We start from the raw sequence: 22,087 nt of genomic DNA, 5'->3' as shown, positions 1-22,087 counted from the left end.
CCACCCCACCCCCCCTCCCACACGGCCCTAGCAACCACGCCACGCCGACAGTTGCCAGGCAACCAGACAATGCTGGAGCCTCTGGATGTGCTGTGCGTGCGAGAGAGTCTGTGTTTTGCTTGTGTACATTTAAAATCAGGGACAGTGAGCCTGAAGCGGAGAAAATAAAGAAACAGTAATACTATGTGGTGAAAATCCAAAGAGATTATTATGGATTAGATCAAATTAATCATGTAGGATTTGTACTGTGATGGATGCATTAGTAACATGTCATTTCACTTCAAGTCTAAATGAGGTCATGTGCGTTTTAAAGGGAGAGCACAGAGACGACTATCCTTTGCGGTGCAATAACCGGCTTGTGATTTCTGACCTTGTTTTTGTTGTAGTACAGTATGCAGCAGTGTAACCTTGCTGTAAATAATATGTCTGGCTATATTTTGCTTGAAAAAAAAAAAAAGTAGAATATTTTTGGATTACTAAATCAACATATCAATATAAAAAGAAGGGAATTTAAAAATATCTAAAATTATTTTCAATAAAAAAAACTAAGAAATAAGGCATTCTACATGTTTTTCAGGCATTCAGATATGGTCAAAATGGTTAAAAGAAATATACTATAGTATAGTTGTAGAGTATGCCATACTGACACAAACGACTAGATAAGATAAAATGTATTTGCCATAAGTACATTTTTTAAAGTACATAGGAATTTCTTGTGCAGAGGTCATTCACAGTACAAACATAATAAAGAGTACAAATTTAAAAACTAAAATAAAAAGACTAGAATGTTGTCTACCACTGCAAAATCTTCTCTTTGATGGTTTTTTATTGGTATTATTATTATTATTATTACTGCTTTTAATCAGAAAAGAGAGTAGCAGTTGTTCACTCTCTATTGGCAATACAAACAAACTGTGTTAATTATTAATTACAAGAAAAAGTAATTCTATCAATCTATGTAAAATATGTTTACATCTATCTATCTATCTATCTATCTATCTATCTATCTATCTATCTATCTATCTATCTATCTATCTATCTATCTATCTATCTATCTATCTATCTATCTATCTATCTATCTATCTATCTATCTATCTATCTATCTATCTATCTATCTAAAATACGTTTACATATTCCCCAGTCTACAGGACTGTCTCAGAAAATTAAAATATTGTGATAAAGTATTTTATTTTCTGTAATGCAATCAAAAAAACAAAAATGTCATACACTCTGGATCATGGATGTATTAATAAAAACTGGATTCATTACAAATCAACTGAAATATTGGAAGCCTATTATTATTTTAATATTGCTGATTATTGTTTACAGTTTAAGATTAAGATTCCCAGAATATTCAAATTTTTTGAGATAGGATATTTGGGTTTCCTTAAGCTGTTGATCAGCAATATTAAAATATTAAAAGGCTTGCAATATTTCAGTTGATTTGTAATGAATCCAGAATGTATGACATTTTTGCATTACGGATAATAAAGGACTTTATCACAATATTCAAATTTTCTGAGACAATCCTGTAGATCTATTTCTCCCTCTCTGCCGCTAGGGGGCGCTCTCTTTTTTACGGCAGCTCTCTCTTTTCCTCTGACCTTTAGACTGTTGCGTCTACACGGCTCTCATTTCAGGATTTAGGCTTTAAGCCTGATTTATGCTTCCGCGTTAAATCGACGGCGTAAGGTACGCGTCGCCGCGTAGGCTACGCCGTAGGCTCTGCGTCGGTGTAACGCGGAACCATAAACCAGCCTTAACAAGACACATGACAGCCCGTCCATGTAAACAGTGAATATATCCGAGGTCTACCGGAACAACCCGCTCGGGCTCGTCAGCTTGAGTTAGCGGGGATTGTCAACATTTGGAGCCGCTAAAGTCCGGAGGACCTCGATCAGCTGATCCAGCAGCATTAACCGGGACGTTTTCAACAAAAATGGCTAATGTTACAGACCTGCAGACCAAATACAGCAAGCTGGCGCAGGAGTTCTCCAAGGTAAAGGTGGCATGGCTCATGTTAAACAGGATCTCACGGTATAAGGGGCATCCTGTCATGTTAGTGTGTGTATATCCGAGTTAACTGAGGATCCTTGTGACCTGCAGGTACAGAAGAACAGTCGCCTGTTGATTGTTTTATTTATGGATTCAGCAGTGGTTCTGAGAACACAGTCTGTGGTCATTTTTGTGAGCATTTTTACATCCTGTAAGTTTGTTGTTTTAGTTTAGTTTGGCTCTCTGGAGGGCCATGTGGCTGTCAAGTGTCAAAGCAGACAGCCAGGATTTGACTTTTTATACAGACAAAACCTGCAAATGCACATATTATTTACTAGAGAGGTTTCAAGAAAATGCAGCTCCAGAAGATATTAGTTTTAGTTTGTTTTTTTTAGTTTATTTTATTGGTCCTTTCAATTCCCACAAACCCAAAGTACCAGTGTAATTCGTCGGTGTCATACAAAAAAATATATATCATTTTTGATATATATATATATTAGGGATGGGCGGTATGGACTAAAAAATGTATCACGATAATTTCTGGCATTTATCCCGATAACGATAAAAATGACGATAAAAAAAATACCAATTCAACTCCACCTTTTTAACTATAAATCTATCACCACATTCAGTATTTGGAGCCCCCAAATCACTGCTCTAAAAGAATACTAAATAGCCTACTAATAAACTACACCAATTAAATTGAATTGATAAAAACCAATTAAATGACTTACACCTGTACTGCAAAACTGGAATGACTCAAGCTCCTCGCTCTCAGATCCGCCTTTCTTTCTTTCTTTCTTTCTTTCTTTCTTTCTTTCTTTCTTTCTTTCTTTCTTTCTTTCTTTCTTTCTTTCTTTCTTGGATCATTTCTTTCTTTCTTTCTTTCTTTCTTTCTTTCTTTCTTTCTTTCTTTCTTTCTTTCTTTCTTTCTTTCTTTCTTTTTAGGATCATTTCTTTCTTTCTTTCTTTCTTTCTTTCTTTTTAGGATCATATATTTCTTTCTTTCTTTCTTTTTAGGCTCATTTCTTTCTTTCTTTCTTTCTTTCTTCCTTCACGTACGTTTATCGTTTTTACCGCGAGATGACAAATTCTTACCGTGGGGAATTTTTTTGACGGTACATCGTGAACGGTAAAATATCGCCCATCCCTAATATGTGTATATATATATATATATATATATATATATATATATACATTATACACACAATTTTAGCTAAGGACCAAAAGGTGTAGAGTGAAGCCTAAGCTTATTACCCTTTTCACAAAAAAATGTTAGCTTTTATAAACTAGTGCAATGTCATTAATAAATATCATTCCATACAGTATTTGTATAAGTAATAATACAATAGTACATGCACACTTACAATAGTACATATACACACATATAATGAAGATGGCATAACTTATGAACATTTACAGAACAATGTTCATCAGTGTCATAAGATAATGTCACATGTTGAAGGGACAGTTGTTTTAAGAGATCTTAAGGTTAGATTAGATTGTCTTTTATTCCTCCCTCAATGGGGAAATTTGCAAAAAGGTTGTTTAACCACTAGGTTGCCACTCCCCAATAGTGTTTGAGTGCCACCAGTATTTTCCACTATCCCCAGGCCACATAATACTATAAACCATCACATCTACAAAAAAAGTGAGCTTTTTAGCTGTTTTTTTTTTTTTTTTTTTTTGTCCTTGCATGACTAATTTTTAACTCGGTCTCCAAATGCATGCTTTTGTTATGTTTCATTTGCCTACTAGCCACAGTAAAACCTCTATAACAGTGTTTTTCTGTATAGTCATTTGTGCCCTTTGTTTCTGTGTCAGCTGACATCACGGGGAGTGTAAGCCGTTTCCTGTCCAGCTCTCCCCATTAGCCAAGCACCATATCCTGCTCATGAAGTGCTGACTATGTAACTGTCACACATGTACACTCTCGCTCTAGTTTTAATAAGTTATTGTCTTTGAAGGCCTCTAGTTTCTGAGTTTTGAATATTTGGTGACCATCATATTAAGGAGAATCCTTAAAAAAACTTCAAAGATTTAAGAGTGTGACAGAGATTTCTGGTGTGAAAGGAATTGTAACGTGTACTTGATGCAAGATGCTACACACATTTATTTTAATCTCATCTGGAAATGTCCTTTTGTATAGAAAATCCTGACACACTTGTGCATTTTTTCTTCATTTGTTTTCACAGCTCCGTGCCCAGAACCAAGTGCTGAAGAAGGCCGTAGTGGATGAACAGGCTAACTCTCTCTCTATGAAGGTAGAATACTTGTAGAATAAAAGAAAAAGATATTATGGCTAGTGGTTCATTTGCAATTCTAATGTTTAATGTATAATAGTAGTTTTCTCTGGCAAAATGAGAAGCTGTTAAGAGGAAACTAACTCTGGATGAGTCTACACACTTCTGTGTGGCTGCGCAGCTTCTCATCTTTAATATGCTATCAGCAGGACTGATGCAGTTAACAATGAATCACTATTCTTTTCTGGTAATGACTATAATCTCTGCATACTCATCTTTCTTCACCTGTATGAAAGTAACTCGTTGAAACTATCAAAGTGATTATTTCCACAATGCTTCCCACCATTTCACATCATTCTTTAACTGACAGAGTGACGTAATGTGTGTCCTTTAATCAGAGGTGTCAAGTAACGAAGTACAAATACTTTGTTACCTTACTTAAGTAGAAATTTTGGTTATCTATACTTCACTGGAGTAATTATTTTTCAGACGACTTTTTACTTTTACTCCTTACATTTTCACACAATTATCTGTACTTTTTATTCCTTACATTTTAAAAACAGCCTCGTTACTCTATTTCATTTCGGCCTTTAAAAAAAAACTATCCAGTTAAATTGCTCCATCCGGATAGAGTGAATTTGGTTGTGGTTGTTTCAGATGTTCTTGTCCAGTTTTGTTCTTACATCCGTTCCCTCAGATTCCTGCAACTAAACTTGGATGTACATTCCAATAAAGGTTAGGATAAATGATAACATGAACATGAAGTTTGACTTTTTGCACCATTACAATACTTATAGACAACTAGTCATCATATCTCCTGCTCTCTGAAACACATGTTAATGCTCAATAGTACACATGGTTCTTTAATATATTTGCATTATACTAAGATGGATTCATTTTCAATGGCTTTTGTCCTTAATGGCTTTTTCCCCCCTTACATTACTTTTACTTTTATACTTTAAGTAGTTTTGAAACTAGTACTTTTATACTTTTACTTGAGTAAAAAACTTGAGTTGATACTTCAACTTCTACAGGAGTATTTTTAAACTCTAGTATTTATACTTCTACCTGAGTAATGAATGTGAATACTTTCTGACACCTCTGCCTTTAATGAAATCTTCTCGTTACTTCACTGTTGCTGTGGACATATCACATCTGCCATGCTCAGTTTTAATTTACAACCAAGCAAGCATGTTCCTTGTTTTTTGTTTCTGTATTAATTTCCAATATATTATAGTTATATGAATTACAAATTCTAAAAAAAATGTGTCCAGCTCATATGGGGGGGATCCCCAAATGCCCCCAGGCCAGCCGAGCAACTTAGTCCCTCCAGTGTGTCCTGGGTCTTCCCCGGGGTCTCTTCCTAGTTGGACATGCCAGAAAGACTTCAACAGGGAGGTTTCTAAGAGGTTCCTCACCAGATGCCCGAGCCGCCTCATGTGGCTCCTCTGGATGCAGCGAGGGGAGCAGCATCTCTTCTCTGAACCCCTCCTGCATGACCAAGCTTCTCATCACTAAGGGAGAGCCTGGACACCCTGCAGAGGCAGCTCATTCCTGCTGCTTGTACCCGCAATCTTGTTCTTTCAGTCATGACCCAAAGCTCATGGCCGTAGGTGAGGGTAGGAACGTAGACCAGCTGGTAAATCAAGAGCTTTGCCTTTCAGTTCAGCTCCTTATTAACCAGAGTCTGCACCGATCTTCCTATCGATCTCCCGCTCCATTCTTCCTTCACTTGTGAACAAGACCTCAAGATACTTAAGGGGGACCTATTATGAAAAACAGGTTTTTTCTTGCTTTAACATATATAAAGTGGTCTCCCCTCAGCCTGCCAACTCAGAGAAGGAGGAAAGCAACCAAATTCTGCAGTGTCTGTACAGCCGCCCGGATTATCCATCCAGTGTGATGTGGCTTCTACGAGTCGTTGAGATTCTGCTCCCGTCGTTACGTAACGACGGGCGCGATGCGTGAAACCACGCCCACAGCACAGTGCCTCATTATCATAGCCTCCCCGCCCACTCAGAATCCGGCATAGATAATGAGGTTAGAGAATGGGAAGATAAAGTCATGGCTTAGAGGCTGAATTTCTAATTTATTTAGCAAAATAAATCAAAAGCTTGTTTTTAAGACATTCAAGGCCTGTTTAAAATAGGTATTAGATGCCATAATAGGTCCCCTTTAAACTCCTCAACTTGGGGCAGGATCTGATCCCCGACCCGGAGAGGGCCTTTCCGACCGAGGACCATGGTCTCAGATGTAGAGGTGCTGATTCTCATCCCAGCCGCTTCACATTCGGCTGCGAAGCGCTCTATCGAGACTTGAAGGTGTTGGCCTGATGAAGCCAACAGAACCACGTCATCTGCAAAAACTAGAGACCCAGTTCTGAGACCACGAACCAGATCCCCTCCGCTGCTCGGCTGCACCTGGAAATCCTGTCCATGAAGGTAACGGACGGATCGATGACCAACGGCATCTTTGGCAAATTCCAACCCCCACATGAAACGGGTCCGACTCACTGCCGACAATCTGGCACCCTGTACTCCCGGAGAACAGGAGTCCCCGGGGGACACAGTCTCTCACGGCCTTCTCCAAGTCCACAAACACATGTGGACGGGTTCGGCAAACTCCCATTTCCCCTCATATTTAATACAGTCAAGGACTCTTATTAGTATGGAAGAAAAGAGCAGAAGGATGTGAATAAATTGTTAATTTCATTTATATTTGACACAAATCAACTGCCTTAATGTCATCATTGTGACAGCCCTAATTGAGGGTGGAGACGGTTTCCTCGGGCTGGGAAAAATATCTAATTTTATCTTGAAATCATAACAATTACACAGCTACTGTAGTGCTTGTGTGTAGGGAGGCCTGGTTAGTAGGCTTACAATGCAGAAGAGGGATGCTTTCAGCTGCTTCCTTCCACTAAAGTCAAGTTTTACATAAAGCCAGTGCACTGACCTCGTTAATGTTCTTACTTACTTGTACTTATTTATTTAGCAATATAAGACAAATATGAACAAAAAATGAAAAACAATGAAATAACATGCAAGGAAAGGAAGAAGCCTGGTGGCTTATATAGAATCCTTTCCATATATGAATAAAAAACAAAACAAAGCTTCACAAGGGAGAGTAAAAAAAAACACAAGAAAATGTAACTCAGATCAAATAATGAACATTACGAAGATGAAACAATAAGAAAGTTCTTTAAATGTTTTTTGAATATTGGCAAGGATGGTGATGATTTAAGAGATTTATTGAGTGAATTCCACAAGTGGGGGCCTCTGTAAGTGATGAAAGATTGATGTTTCCATGTTCTACAAAAGGTAAATTAAAATCATCTTTGTGCCTTGTGGCATAAGAATGAATATCGGAATTAACACAAAAGAAATTATGAAAAAAAGAAGGAAGATCTTGTATATAATTTTTAAATTTGAACATAAATAAACATGTTTTATGTTTGTAGTTGAGAAAAGTGACATGTTGTGACAAAACTGTGACTCTGTGAGGTTTTAAGTCCTGTAGCTCACTTAATTTACCACCCGATGTCACACGGTTGTAATTTGTATATATCGTGTGTTAAAGGCCTATTTGTTAATAGATGTTTAGAATTACATCCGTTTCCTAGACAAAAAATACATATGTTTTTTAATTTAATTCCATTTTTGTAATCTCTTGCTCATATTAGGAGCAGCTGAAGCTGAGGGACCAGAGCCTGAGGAAGCAGGAGCAGGAGATGGACAGTCTCAGCTTCAGGAACCAACAGCTGGCCAAGCGGGTGGAGCTGCTGCAAGAGGAGCTCGCTGCCAGTGAAGCCAAGGGCAGAAAGGGAAAGGTGATCATAACGGGAAAACACTAAGTGGCTTCATTGTTGGGCAGAGGGAAAAGGCTGCATAATTTGTAATGGTTAAATAACTAATCGCATACAGTATAAGCTTCAACAGTGATTTATGAAATGTAGAATTTACGACGATTATGCACCATTTTCAGGCTCAATAGATCATTAACACCTCTTATATTTGTTCCAGAGTAAAGGAGACTCTCCTTCACAGCACGGCCTACAGACCCAGAGTGTTTTTGATGAGGATCTTCAAAAAAAGATAGAAGAAAATGAGCGACTTCATATTCAAGTAGGCAGCTGTCTTTTTGTTGTTTTTGTTTTTTCATTTTCACCATTTAAAGCTATAGTAAGTACATGAATGTGACGGCCCTTCTTCTGCTCCGTGTTTATTAGTTTTATGAAGCAGATGAGCTGCACAAAAGGGAGGAGGCTGAGCTGAAGTCCCGACTAGAGGAGCTGGAGCGAAACGCCGAGCAGAGCCAGGCGGTTGTGGACGGACTTACTGCAAAGTACATGGAAACAATTGAGCGGCTGCAGGGTGACAAAGCACGTTTAGAGGTGAGGACCAGGCGAAATGGCTGCTGTTTATGAGACTGATAGCTTTAAAAGCATTTATCAACATTTGTTTTCCACCCTTTTTTGACAGGTGAAAGCACAGACTCTGGAAAGGGAATCAAAGGACTGTAGAATACGAACAGAAGAGTGGTAAATATGCTTTTTATTCTCAGTTTGAGGGTAATTGAATTCATACGTGAGGAGACCAAAACCAAAAGGGATGCAGTGACTGTTGTTCCAAGCAGTCCATGTACCAGGGTTGCACCCATTCATTTGTTTTGTCAATTGATCATGTTTAATTCAATGTCTTTCTACTCACCAAACTCTACAATAATGAACAGTGGCTGTTGCACAAACATTGCAGCTTTGCATAAAAGCTCCATGTATATATCTCCTTTCAGCTTTTCAAGCTCCATTAAGTTGTTACATTACCGACTATTAAAAATGACTAACACTCAACCTGCAGCTGTATAGAATTAATCATTACACTACATTTTAGAAAGTTGGGCAGCAAGATATGGAAGATTATGACATTCCTCACACATGAACGAGCGGGGGAAATGAAATCTACATCACATTTCTGCACACCCGTCTCACCCTCTAGCTGAATGGATCTGGATATAATGCATTTGTCATTGAGATGCATATTGTCATCCACTGAAATAGTTTTTCTTTTCCTCTCTTTTTGCAGTCAACAGCAGTTGAGACGGTGCCAGTCGGACTTGAACAGACAGGTGAAGCAAAGCAGCAGCGTAATCCAGGAGAAAGTGCCCTTCAACGACACCAGTGAGTAACCGGCACTGAAACATGGAAACATCCATTTGAAGAAATGTTAAGTATTTGCCATCGGTAGGACTAAACTATAATATGATAATATGAAGTAGGGGGCTTGGCGTTTTTGGACAAAAATAAAATCCTGATTTTTTTTTTTTTTTTTCTTTTTCTCTGAAAACCCGATTTTCGATTTTGATTTTTTTGGTAAAACTATAAAAGACAATGGAATAAATTGTTTCAAATATTTTATCTTTATTTTTAAAGAAAAATAGCAAACAACTTTCCCTATTGGGACTGAAGTGCAATTGAAAGATACTGTAAATCCTCATTGAGTTTAGTAAAGTGACAACATTTACAATTTTCTTGACCAAACAAAGATGACTAGACGAGCTCTGTCTGTAATGCAGCCAGCTGCAAAAAAGGAAAATCGATTTTCCGATTTTCCTTTTTTTAACATCGTCTTGATTAATAAATCCAATTTAGATTTAAAATCGATTAATCGCACAGCCCTAATATGAAGGCATTTTTAGATTAGCAAGGATGGATGAACATCGGGATGAGCGTTTTTTGGCCGGGTTGTGCTTCTTGAAAAGTCCCAGTTGGTCATTTTTGGGATCCAAATCCAAATCCAGGAGTAATGGAAATGGGACTATGGTTAAGCGTGATATCCAAGCTAAAGTCTTGGAAGTAGAACATTTCCGATCCTTGTTTTAGTTTGTAAATGCAGCTGGTGCGGTCTAATGCCCAAAGACAAAACCAAAAACCTTCAGAAATGATGCAGTTGCACGCATTCCCTTTGGTTGAAACACTAATGTGGACACAGACCAAACAAAAGCACACTAGTGTGGACGTCGGCTAACTCTTTCAGTCAATAAAAGTGAGTGCTGGGGCCAAGGTTCAACTCTGGTTTAATTGGTTTTCTTCTCTTCTCTTTGCAGAATTTAGTGACTACAACAGTTTAAATGTGCCATCCCACAATCGTAGGCACCAGGTCAGTGATAAAACAAGCCCCTTTTCAGTGGGTACACTGCCGAGCCAGTTCTACCCCTGTATTTATACTTGCAGAATCCAAAGCGATGCTTTCGCAATAGTAACGATAAGAACTTTAATATAATGCCTTATTTCTGTGGATTCAGCTTAAGGCCCGGGACATTGCCAGCCAGGCCCTGAGCTTCATCCAGGACCTGGTGGCTGCTCTGCTCAACTTCCACTCCTACACCGAGCAGAGGGTTCACATCTTCCCCCTGGATTCCTCTATTGAACCCATCTCTCCTCTAAACCAGAAGGTGATGCAGCCACACACAAGAAATTCAGAGGACCGGTGACTAGGGTTGCCACCTTTCAGAAATAGAAATAAGGAAGTCCTGATTTCAGCAGCGCAGGAGCCAAAAAAAAGCCCCAAAACTTCTAAACTGAATAAAAATGTGTTTATTTTATATGAAAAAACTAAATGCTTTGATTTAAAGTTTAAAGTGCTTTAATAGCATTGAACTTGCATGACTGTACAGACAGACAACCATACTAGCAACTGAAATATCCTCCTATGCTACGTATGTCCACATCAGCCCAGATGTATAATATAGCCTACAGGTGAAGAATATGGTGTAAAAGTTAATTTATTTCAATAATTCAACTAGAATATGGTGTAAAAGTTAACTTATTTCAATAATTCAACTAGAATATGGTGTAAAGGTTCATTTATTTCAATAATTCAACTAGAATATGGTGTAAAAGTTAATTTATTTCAATAATTCAACTAGAATATGGTGTAAAAGTTAATTTATTTCAATAATTCAACTAGAATATGGTGTAAAAGTTAATTTATTTCAATAATTCAACTAGAATATGGTGTAAAGGTTCATTTATTTCAATAATTCAACTAGAGAGACTGTTGATGTTTTTAAAAAGAGGCTCAAGACCCATCTCTTTAATCAGGCTTTTAACTGACTCATTTAACTATTTTAAATTTCTTATGCTCACCCTTATTTTTATTGGATCTTACTGCTCTGTTTTATATTTAGTTTATCCTTTTTTATCATATTTTATTTTCATTGTTTTATCTTAATGTTTTATCTAAATATTTTAGTCATTATTTATGGTCTATTTTATACATTTTACTGTCTTATTCCTTTAGTTTTTAATGTCTTGCTTTTTAGACATACTTTTAGGATTTTATGTTATGTTATACTTTTTAAAACTCTTTTAGTGTATTTTATCCTGCTTTCTTAGCTTTTAGCTCCAGTGTTTCCTCATGGGGAGCCTCCATGCTGGGAGTGACTCTGGCCTGCAGGGGGTCGTCCTGGGGGTGGTTCTGGCCTGGATGGTTGTGGAGCTCTGCACCACGGCTTCACCGCTGTGGTGTGGACTCCTCTTTCCGTCCGGGCCGGGATGGTCTCTGTGGGCCCCCCCCCCTTGTAGCTGCGGGCTATGAGACCTCCTGGCGTGGACAGCTCCCCGTTACAGTTTCCTCACCTGGATCCTCTGTGCCTAGCCATGTCTGCACCGTGTGTCTGTGTGTGTCTGTGTGTGTGTGCGGGGAGGGGGGAGGGGGAGGGCGGGGGGGAGCATTAATACATTTTATGTTTATGTTTTATGGAAAGCACTTTGTGTTACATTTTTTTTGTATGAAAGGTGCTTTATAAATAAAGTTTGATTTGATTTGATTTAGAATATGGTGTAAAAGTTAATGAAAATACGGTACAAATCGTGTCCCGTATTAGTTCAATACGGGACGCAACATTTTTTTCTCAAATAAAGGACAATTCCGTATTTGACGGGACGGGTGGCAACCCTACCGGTGACACTGGCTCTCCCTAAGGAGTGATGCTTATTGAACAATTTCAAGATGCATGGTTCTCGTCTTGTTCTAGTTCTCTCAGTATCTCCACGAGAACGCTGCATATGTGCGCCCCCTGGAGGACAGCTTTCTGCAGTTATACCAAAGCATCACAGAAGATACAGTCACAGCACTGGTGAGTTTTTGACAATATTTTTTTCCCCTCCAAATAAATCATGAATTAATTGGGTTTCTTTCTTTTTTTTTCTTGTTTTTTTTAAGGAGACTGTGGTGAAGCTGAAGAGTTTTGCTGAGAATTTCTTCTCATACACCCACTATCTGCAGAAGATTCTTCCCTACCAACTGAAAAGGTCAGCGTTGTGTTTGAGAGGGAGAAAGATAGAGAGATGGAGTGGAGGCGGCTGTACTGACGGCTTTCATCTCTTCTCCTTTCAGCCTGGAAGAAGAGTGTGAGGCACCTCTTTGCACCGCTGCCCTTACTGCAAAAAACCAGGAGTTACAGAGTGACATGAAGAAAGTCACGTCTGTCTTTGAGAAACTGCAGAACTACATTAACCTTTTGGCCTTACCCAGTAGGTTAACAGTGAACATTTGGGCTCCTTTTGCTTCTAACCTTCTCCATTTTAGAGAAAGGAGAAGCATTGTGAATCGTACTTGTTATACAAATGTGTGCCATGTGTGTCAGGTGTTCGGCAGGATGCCATGCCGCAGACCAGCACGTCGGCGGTCTTCACCCAGCTGGCCGCCTGCCTGCACAGTCTTCATGATGCCATTAAAGGTGAGCGGCGCCGTTAGCCATTCGTGACCCCGAGCCATTCACACGCAGCAGGATGATTCCTTCACACTTCAGCTGAGCTGCTTTTGCCTTTCAGAGAGGAAAAACTCCATTTAGATTTTCACTATAAACCACCAGCCTGCTTTGAATAATGAACATTTGGAGGCTTCTGTTCATTCCCTATTCCGCTACAACACCAAATTGGGAACCTATATTGCGAAGACTCGCTTTTTTTTCTTCTACTGAAGGCAACTTTACCTGAGTATCGTGCTGCTTTCTTGTACAGATATAATTCAGAGACTTCCTGGCTTAACATTTTGAGAAAACTTGTAGTGGTCAGCGGTGTAATATTCAGTGTCAAGCGTATGTTATTCTCTGAGTATGAAGAAAAATGGACCAATGACATCTGGCATAAGCCGAAACTTAGAACTTACCGGATGATGAAGAGTATTTATTGGCCTGAACCTTATGCGACCTTACCCCTGGATAGATCAAAAAGATTATGTGCTCAATTGCGAGCTGGGATTCTCCCTCTGGCCATAGAAACAGGTAGGTATAGCTCTGTTCCTGAAGAGGAAAGATTATGTAGTGTTTGTGACCTGGGTGTTGTTGAGGATGAGCTTCATTTTTTGTTTTATTGTCTATTATATGATGAAGCCAGGAAGTTTTTGTTTCAGAAAATGCAAGATTGTAAACCTGGGTGGTTTTGGACTGAGGATGATGTTAAGTTGGAGTGGTTTTTTAAAGAGGAGGTTTTCTCTATGGCTACTTTTGTAAAGAGAGCCTGGAAACAGAGAAAGGACAAATTGTATGAAAATTGAGAAAGGATCTGTTCTGTAATGTATAAGTGGATATTATAATTTTGTGTTTTTGTTTGTACGCAGTTGATGTTTGTTCACTGGCGTAGGGTATTGTGTCTCGTAAGCCCTTATAGGCTGGGCACCTTAAAGGTGTATGACACATAAATAAACAATTCATTCATTCATTCATTGTAGTGCATAATTTACAGACCAGTCAATGGACAGCTAAGAACTACCTTTTAAAGAAAAGATGATAAGATACCATATTTTGTTGATAAAGCATCACTTGAAGCAATGAATGTCATAAATCCATCTCCCTCTGTTCTCTTGTGTGGAGTGTTGTCAAAGCATTACAACCAGAAGGCCAGCATCGAGCAGGAGCTGCCCACCATCACCCAGAAGCTCTGTACCACCACAGAGTGCCTCCTCGGATCTTTGGGTTCCCTCACCAGCATCACTGGCAAGGTACGACCAGCAGGGGGCAGGAAGGGGCCATGTTTCTTCCACCAGCCGCCCCGTCTAAGCCAAATTGTTTCTTGCAACGTATTCAATCTTAATTGTAGCAGTGCGTTTTGACTGCAGCAGGATCGCAGTGTAAGTGATCACTAATGAGATGATGCAGAACTGGAGGACTCAGGTGGGCAGGGTTTAACTTTTGGGAGATGTTATCCGAATCCGAGTTAGAACAGCTGGTCTCCAGTTGGAGGAACAGCATAAATGAGATCTCTTTGTAAATCAGGTGAACTGGCCTGCAGCTTCTTCTAACATTCAGATGTCGAGTGTTTGGCTTCAAATATAATCAGTTCAGAGTTATTTTCTTGGACACAAGGATGTAAATTCAAAAGTATTGTATTAATCTCCAAAGGGGAATTAATTAACAAATTGTAGTGGAATTGTCTCGGTTCAAGCATACTGCTTAGTATCTGCATTGAAACATAAATACGTGTTTTCTGTTGTTTTTGTTTTTTGTATTTTTCTTTAAGATGAGGACGGTGCAGACATACATTTTGCTTATATAATATGACACAATTTCACAATCATTCGTTTCAGATTGCCACTTTTTTCAGCAACAACTTGGACTTCTTCACACTGTCGGGTTACAGTCCAAGAGGCGGAACGGTAACCCTCAACCCCTTGCAAGCAGAGAGTATGCTTGAGAACAAAAAGAAAGCAGCTGCCTATGTCCATGCTGTCAAAAAGGTTAGTATGCTGGGTATTCTGATTTATGGTGATGATGGACTGCCGAGCTTTTAGACCTAAAGCCCCCAGACTTTTTAAACAAGTTTATATTTCTGATGTCTTCTAAATCTTTTTTCAAAGACCTGTTAACAACAAAGCTTTTGTTGTTTTTTTTGCAGTCATTATTTTGTGTTTTGAAATCTGGTTTTTTGTATTATCCCATGCATTTTATGCCAATCTTATTTTTTTTTTTGAACAATATTTTTATTAAATTTCAATATAAATGTACAAAAAAGCAAAACAATCAGCAAGTATCATATTAATTATCCAACAAAATGTAAGCAGGTCCTGCTGTGTCCATACAGACAAAAACAAAACAAGACAGAAAAAGATTAACAAAAAATAAAAAAATTAAAATTAAAATTAAATGGAAAAAAAAAAAACTAAAAGAAAAAATGTCACACTCAATAGCCTCACAAACAAACTAAGATTGTCACACTTGTTCTACAGACATATATATTCTATTGTTGCTTGAGAAAGTCCATTAAAGGTGTCCATATTTCTTCAAATTCTTGTGCTTTACCTCTGCCAATCTTATTTTTAATGTTTCTTCTTTTCGTGCTTTTTTTTTTTTTTTTTTTGAAATCTTCATATATGCTGTTAATAATATTTACTCCCCTTTTTTTTTTTTCTCTCTCTCATTGATTTTCTTTAGGTCAGGTCACAGTCGGTTCCGTACAACGAAGCCCTCTCAAATCGCCGTGTTCTCACCAGCTCCACTGAGAGCCGAGAGGGGCTCACGCAGCAGGTAAAACTGAGCTCAGATCAGTCCTGAACACGGTGTCACTATTAATGCTTTCAGCCACCAAGCCCATTTATATGCAACACAGTGGAAGAGGGAAATGTGACGATCCAGACAGACCTTTAAATACCATTCAAATAACTAGTCACTATTCAGACTCATTTGTACTAAATGGGAAACTTCAGGACCTCTAGTCGTCTTCTTCAACCGGCCTCCCGCTCCTGTCAACAGCTCACAAAAGCAGCATGTCCTTGCGACCAGATGTTTCATTCGGCTGGATTCAGATGGATTTTGATGCTTATATCTGTCAGGGTTATGTTGCACAACATGTATGTTATTTATGTTACCTCATCATCTGGTCACAACATGGTAAACACTCCACATGCTTTACAGGATTACCATAAATCATACAAGCTGCCCCCCTGGGTTGTGAGCCATGACCTTTTTAAAGGGATATGCCAACATTTGAGGACTGAGGAGGAGATATACTGTTCTCTCCTCTGTGTGTCCAATAGCCCAGTCTGACCAAGACCACACAGATCTATCTTCTGATCACTTGAGGTGATTACTGGGCCTAGTCTACATAAGAAAATACAGTATACTCTCTTATCAAACTCTGGGGTTGATGGCAGGTTAGCTCATTCCCAGAATGTTGGTGTATCCCTCTATCGTGTTGTTTGCATTCAGATTAGGGATGGGCGGTATGGACAAAAAAATGTATCACGATAATTTCTGGCATTTAACCCAATAACGATAAAAAAAATACCAATACAAAAAGTGTCATCAACGGGAATATTTCTTTCTTTCAGGCTCATTTCTTTCTTTCTTTCTTTCAGACTTCTTTCTTTCTTTCTTTCTTTCTTTCTTTCTTTCTTTCTTTCTTTCTTTCTTTCTTTCTTTCTTTCTTTCTTTCTTTCTTTCTTTCTTTCTTTCTTTCTTTCTTTCTTTCTTTCTTTCTTTCTTGCTCATTTCTTTCTTTCATGCTCATTTCTTTCTTCTTTCTTTCTTTCTTTCTTTCTTTCTTTCTTGCTCATTTCTTTCTTTCATGCTCATTTCTTTCTTCTTTCTTTCTTTCTTTCTTTCAGGCTCATTTCCTCAATTTATCGTTTTTACCGTGAGATGACAAATTCTTACCGTGGGGAATTTTTTTGACGGTTTATCGTGAATGGTAAAATATCGCCCATTCCTAATTCAGATACACCATTTTAGTCCTAAATGCAGTGTTTTAAAACCAGAGAGAAAATAAAGCCAGTAAGGTTTCCACATGCAGTCATGTTTACTCTTGCTTTGTGTTCTTTGAGTTTCATTGATGCAAAAAAATGGGAATTGAAAGATGCAAACTTGAAACAGAATGCAAAGATGGTGTGACAAATGCACACATGTGGGATAGTTGCTCATAAACTCTTGCAGTAAGGTCATGTGATACTTGAAATGATTTGCAGACACTTTCTCTTTAGGGACAGGGTGTGTGGAATAGAGAGGCTCCACTAGAAAGTCTGTGTATATTCTGTTTTGAGCAAAAGTGTTCAGTAGGAATGGGCGATATTTTACCGTTCACGATAAACCGTCAAAAATATTCCCCACGATAAGAATTTGTCATCTCGCGGGAAGGAAGGAAGGAAGGAAGGAAGGAAGGAAGGAAGGAAGGAAGGAAGGAAGGAAGGAAGGAAGGAAGGAAGGAAGGAAGGAAGGAAGGAAGGAAGGAAGGAAGGAAGGAAGGAAGGAAGGAAGGAAGGAAGGAAGGAAGGAAGGAAGGAAGGAAGGAAGGAAGGAAGGAAGGAAGGAAGGAAGGAAGGAAGGAAGGAAGGAAGGAAGGAAGGAAGGAAGGAAGGAAGGAAGGAAGGAAGGAAGGAAGGAAGGAAGGAAGGAAGGAAGGAAGGAAGGAAGGAAGGAAGGAAGTTTTTGTGTAACAAACATGGAAGGAAGGAAGGAAGGAAGTTTTTGTGTAACAAACATGGAAGGAAGGAAGGAAGGAAGTTTTTGTGTAACAAACATGGAAGGAAGGAAGGAAGGAAGTTTTTGTGTAACAAACATGGAAGGAAGGAAGGAAGGAAGTTTTTGTGTAACAAACATGGAAGGAAGGAAGGAAGGAAGTTTTTGTGTAACAAACATGGAAGGAAGGAAGGAAGGAAGTTTTTGTGTAACAAACATGGCGGATCTGAGAGCGAGATATATTTATAGTTAGAATAGTTAGTTGAATCGGTATTTTTTTTATCGGGATAAATGCCAGAAATTATCGTGATACATTTTTTAGTCCATACCGCCCATCCCTAGTGTTCAGTATAAAATCTGCTTTCATTTTCCAAACATTACAAACATTTTTGTTTTTAGCTTCCTTGTTTCTTCCCGAATACTACTGCTGCCCTGTCACTTCTCCAAACCTCCACTCAGCTCTCTCCCCACCGGCTCATTGTCCAGTCCTCTCCTCTCCCCCCCCCCCCCCCCCCCGGCCTCCCGCAGGTGCACCAGAGCCAGGAGAAGATTGCTCGGCTGGAGCAGGAGAAGGAGCACTGGCTGCTCGAGGCCCAGCTGGGGAAGGTGCGGCTGGAAAAGGAGAACCAACGCATCTCAGACCTGGAAGTGCAGCTCGCAGCCGCTCTGGGGGGAAGTCCAGATTCAAAAAGTGTCCCGGCCAGCATGGTCACCCAAAGTCACACAGAAGAAGAGACAGAGCAGAGAGCCGAGGGGAAAGAGATGACTCTGTGCAACAGCCTGGTACAGATTTCTTTTCTTTTTTTTTTATTTGCTTGTAAATGAAGTTTTATGCCCATGGCACTGGTGCCTGATTAGCTCCAACAAAGGGAGTATAATCACTCTTTTTCTTGTAGCTCCCCTGCCATGCAAGTTTTTGCTGAATAAAACTTGCAGTTTGCTGACGTGGCAGACTAGAAGAATGCGGTTTTTTGTTAGAGCAGAGTTCACGGTGAAATCTTCCAGAAATGTTGGTTTTCCATGTCTGCATGTGTTTTACTTCTACTGATGTCTATACTTAAGTCAGGTTTCTTTTTTTTTTTATCAATCTGTTTTGACACCAGGTTGGCATGTTGTGCACAACACCTACAGTTGATCATGTGAGTAACTATACAATTAACTATTTAACTAAATGAAAATGCATGTATTTGGACATAAAAAAACAACAACTTTGAAACTGCAATGTTTCCCTGACAGGGGGAAAAGCTATCTATCCTGATGGATGTTGTGTCTGTGTTGGCAGGTGGGAGACGACGAGACCCGGGAGCAGCTGATAAAGACTCACTACATGTCCAGAGTGGGAGAGCTCACCACCCAGCTCCAGATTTCAGATAGCAAAGCTGTGCACTTTCACTCTGAGGTGAAGCCATTGCCACAACGTTTATCTCAGTAACTCCATCCCATGGCCACAGACTGACCCTTTTTTTTTAATCCCACCGCTTTCAACATTTTATGCTGTTTGAGAGGAGATATGAAAACGCGTCATCCTCTTTGCACTTTGGAAAATACCTTAGAATCACTAAACCTCTTCACACTAGTACTATTGTCCTCAAATTTTCCACTGGCTACATGTGAGAAGGCAAATGTCTTCATCAAACTAACTTCATATATATATATATATATATAAAATGGCCAGTTAATTCTGGAAAATTTGCATTTGGAGCTCATGTTTGGGTACGTTGCAATTTTCCAGGGATTTCACGGCAGTCATTACTGATATTTTCATTCTATCATATTTCATCAAAAACTAAAGCTCAGCTGTGGGTGACTTTTCAGGAACTAGGGTATTTTGGACAGTCCTAAACCCAGTTTTCCATCCACCACACCATCCAAATGCTAGATAAAGTTATTTGCCTCAAATGGCCCCGATGGGGAAGAAGTACCTTTGTGATTGGGGCTGCAGCAGTAAACACTTCTGTCTGATTGAATGTGCCTGATGTTTTATCGCCACCATGTAATGTCTGTCATCCAACATTATCTTTTTGGAATTTAACTTCAAGTTGTACTGCAGGAATGATTATTTCTGTTTCTTATTTAAGTTATGGATTTATGCAGAATTTATATTGAAAATCACTTGGACGGAATTGTTGATTTTGCTGATAAACTTCATTTTTGTCATGTAGAAAAAGGGATTTGATCTTTATCCTTTTTTAAATTTTGACCTTTGCTTTCACAATGACCCATCACTTTAGTGAAAAATCCTTTACTTTGTTTAAGCCTGTTACTTTTGCTGAAAATTTCCAAGAGGACATCATCAGTTTACTTTCTTTTTTTAAAATTCCACTCCCTTTGTAGTGTCGAGCTTTGGCAAAGAGATTAGCCATCGCGGAGAAGTCACGAGAGGCTCTAAGTGAAGAGGTCAAACTGGCTAATCAGAACATCACACGCTTGCAGGTAATATGCAAAAACCTTCTCCTTTTTAAAGTTGAATCTAAAGTATCGACTTGGTTGCCCTCCAAACCAAAAGCTGTGCAAATTATAACTGACCCGTCTCTCTTGTAGGACGAGCTGGCTACGACTAAAAGGAGTTACGAGGACCAGCTAAGCATGATGAGCGACCATCTGTGTAGTATGAATGAGACTTTGAGCAAGCAGAGAGAGGAAATCGACACGCTTAAACTGGGCAGCAAGGTGCAGCACCTCAACGATTTCTGTTGTTTGCTTTCTTTCTTTTCTGAATCGAGCTCCTTTCAAAATATTGCTGCTTTGACATATCGCTAATTCTCCATTTAAATCTGCAAACCCCAATGAAAGAGTAGTGTGTCAGGTTCAGCTGGGACTTGACGAAGTTTCTGTCAGTTCTGAAGTGAACTGGTTGTTGTGGTTTCTGCTGGGGTTTGATGGGAAAAGCACCTGCTGGAGTCATCTGAAAAAGTCGTCAAGCTAAGGCTAGAGTAAAGAGGCTTGTTTTAAAGTGTGCATGTTCCTGCACGTATGCATACTGATCGCTGGAGGTGGGGAAGTCACAGGCCAGAACACGTTTGCCATCTAAAGGTGCCGATTTTCTCTTTTGAAAGCCACTGACCAGCCACAGCTTGCTTTGGGAATGTGGACATAAATTTGCATTTAGCTCAGCTTATTACACAAAAATGCAACATGAAGAGCTTTTTATTTTTCTCCTTCCCACCTCCCTAAAATGATGTCTTTTGATCCCTCTAGGTAAATGCCAAAAAGAACAAGGGCCGCTAGAGCTGCCCTCAGAGCTTGGACACTCGGCGAGGACCTGTAAGTGGAGCATCATGTCTCCAAACTACAAGAAGGCTACAGCCAATACAAAGAAAAAACTGGATGCTTGAACAACTTTGACTTCAAAAAAAAAAAGACACTGTTTCTCTCTTTCTTGTTGCAACATCTGTTAAAATATAACACAATTTGTTAAAAATGGTTTCTGAAATTCTTATAGTAGTTTCAGCATGACTTCTTGGTCAAAGCACAGTTGGAGAGAAAAAGCCCCACCCCCCCCCTCAAAAAAATAAGAAGAAAAGGGCAGAGAAAATGAAGAGCTGCAACAGTTGAAGTTGTAATACTTCCTATAATTAAGACTTGAAGACCAAACCCTGTTAATGTGTGTTTTCTAACTTAGTGTGTGACTGAAAATCAAACGTCGTACTCTCACTTATCCGAGTAGTCAAACAGAGTAAACACTGGTGCGGCTCAATGTGTGCAGAGTTGTTGTCTCATTGTCTGAATGTGTCACCACACTTTAAAGAAAAAAATATATATATATTATATTGTTTTACAATTTTTTTGTTGTTTGTTTTTTTACTAGATTGAGAATATGTGTGCAAGTGGTTCCAGGGGACCTGTAAATCTACACCATAATATCCCTTCTAACACATGCAGATGTCACAAGCTTCTCGCGTGAAGGGCTTTAAAATCTGAATGATCAACAAACAAAGACTTGAATTCATCGCTCATTTTTGAAAACGTGTTCAGTCGTCTGGGAGTGGAAAAAAGAAAAGATCCCTGCATTGAAGCACTGATTAACTATGTTTACCTTCATGGAAAGGGATGGACAAGTTGAAGCTTGTGAAAACTGTCTGTTTTGGGGAAGTTACTGTGTAACAAGCGTTTTGTTTCATATCACCAAAGCAAGTATGGATGTGACTCAGCTTTCAACTAATGTGATATATATGGATAAAAAAAAAAGGTTTACGTGAATATACACTTATTTGTTATCATGATGTTAAAAATTATGTATATTAAACATATGCAGTTATTCAGAGGTTATAAATCTTTCTTTTACAGACCTTTTTTATGGAAGTTGTTGCTAGTATTTTGTGTTCACATTGCTGGGAGGAGTCAGATTTTCTCTGACTCGTGGCGGAGGGCAGCCAGAGTTGACTGGTAAAGTAAAACCT

The 22,087-nt window shown here is 39.0% G+C and overlaps 1 protein-coding gene across 2 annotated transcripts; it reads left to right on the top strand.

Moving 5' to 3' along the window:
* Window positions 1-1,804: 1,804 nt before the first annotated feature.
* On the top strand, window positions 1,805-21,946 carry ppp1r21 (protein phosphatase 1, regulatory subunit 21). 2 transcript variants are annotated; one of them, XM_061744846.1, is made up of 23 exons: window positions 1,805-1,999; window positions 4,191-4,259; window positions 7,921-8,067; window positions 8,261-8,362; window positions 8,467-8,631; window positions 8,720-8,778; window positions 9,320-9,414; window positions 10,341-10,393; window positions 10,539-10,688; window positions 12,273-12,374; window positions 12,461-12,549; window positions 12,635-12,771; window positions 12,885-12,977; window positions 14,112-14,239; window positions 14,825-14,974; window positions 15,669-15,761; window positions 18,216-18,470; window positions 18,791-18,826; window positions 18,970-19,086; window positions 20,022-20,120; window positions 20,229-20,357; window positions 20,886-20,951; window positions 21,496-21,946. In XM_061744846.1, exons 1-22 carry the CDS (start codon window positions 1,940-1,942, stop codon window positions 20,913-20,915), a joined length of 2,358 nt encoding a protein of 785 aa, XP_061600830.1. In that variant the 5' UTR covers window positions 1,805-1,939; the 3' UTR covers window positions 20,916-20,951; window positions 21,496-21,946. The 2 variants fall into 2 exon arrangements, with proteins under 2 accessions (XP_061600830.1, XP_061600829.1); XM_061744845.1 differs by having other exon boundaries at window positions 20,886-21,946.
* The last annotated feature ends 141 nt before the right edge of the window (window positions 21,947-22,087 follow it).

This window comes from Cololabis saira, chromosome 17, assembly GCF_033807715.1.
Source record: "Cololabis saira isolate AMF1-May2022 chromosome 17, fColSai1.1, whole genome shotgun sequence".
NCBI lineage: Eukaryota > Metazoa > Chordata > Actinopteri > Beloniformes > Belonidae > Cololabis > Cololabis saira.
Note: the sequence above shows the minus strand (reverse complement) of the source record. Positions and strands in the feature narration are given on the sequence as shown.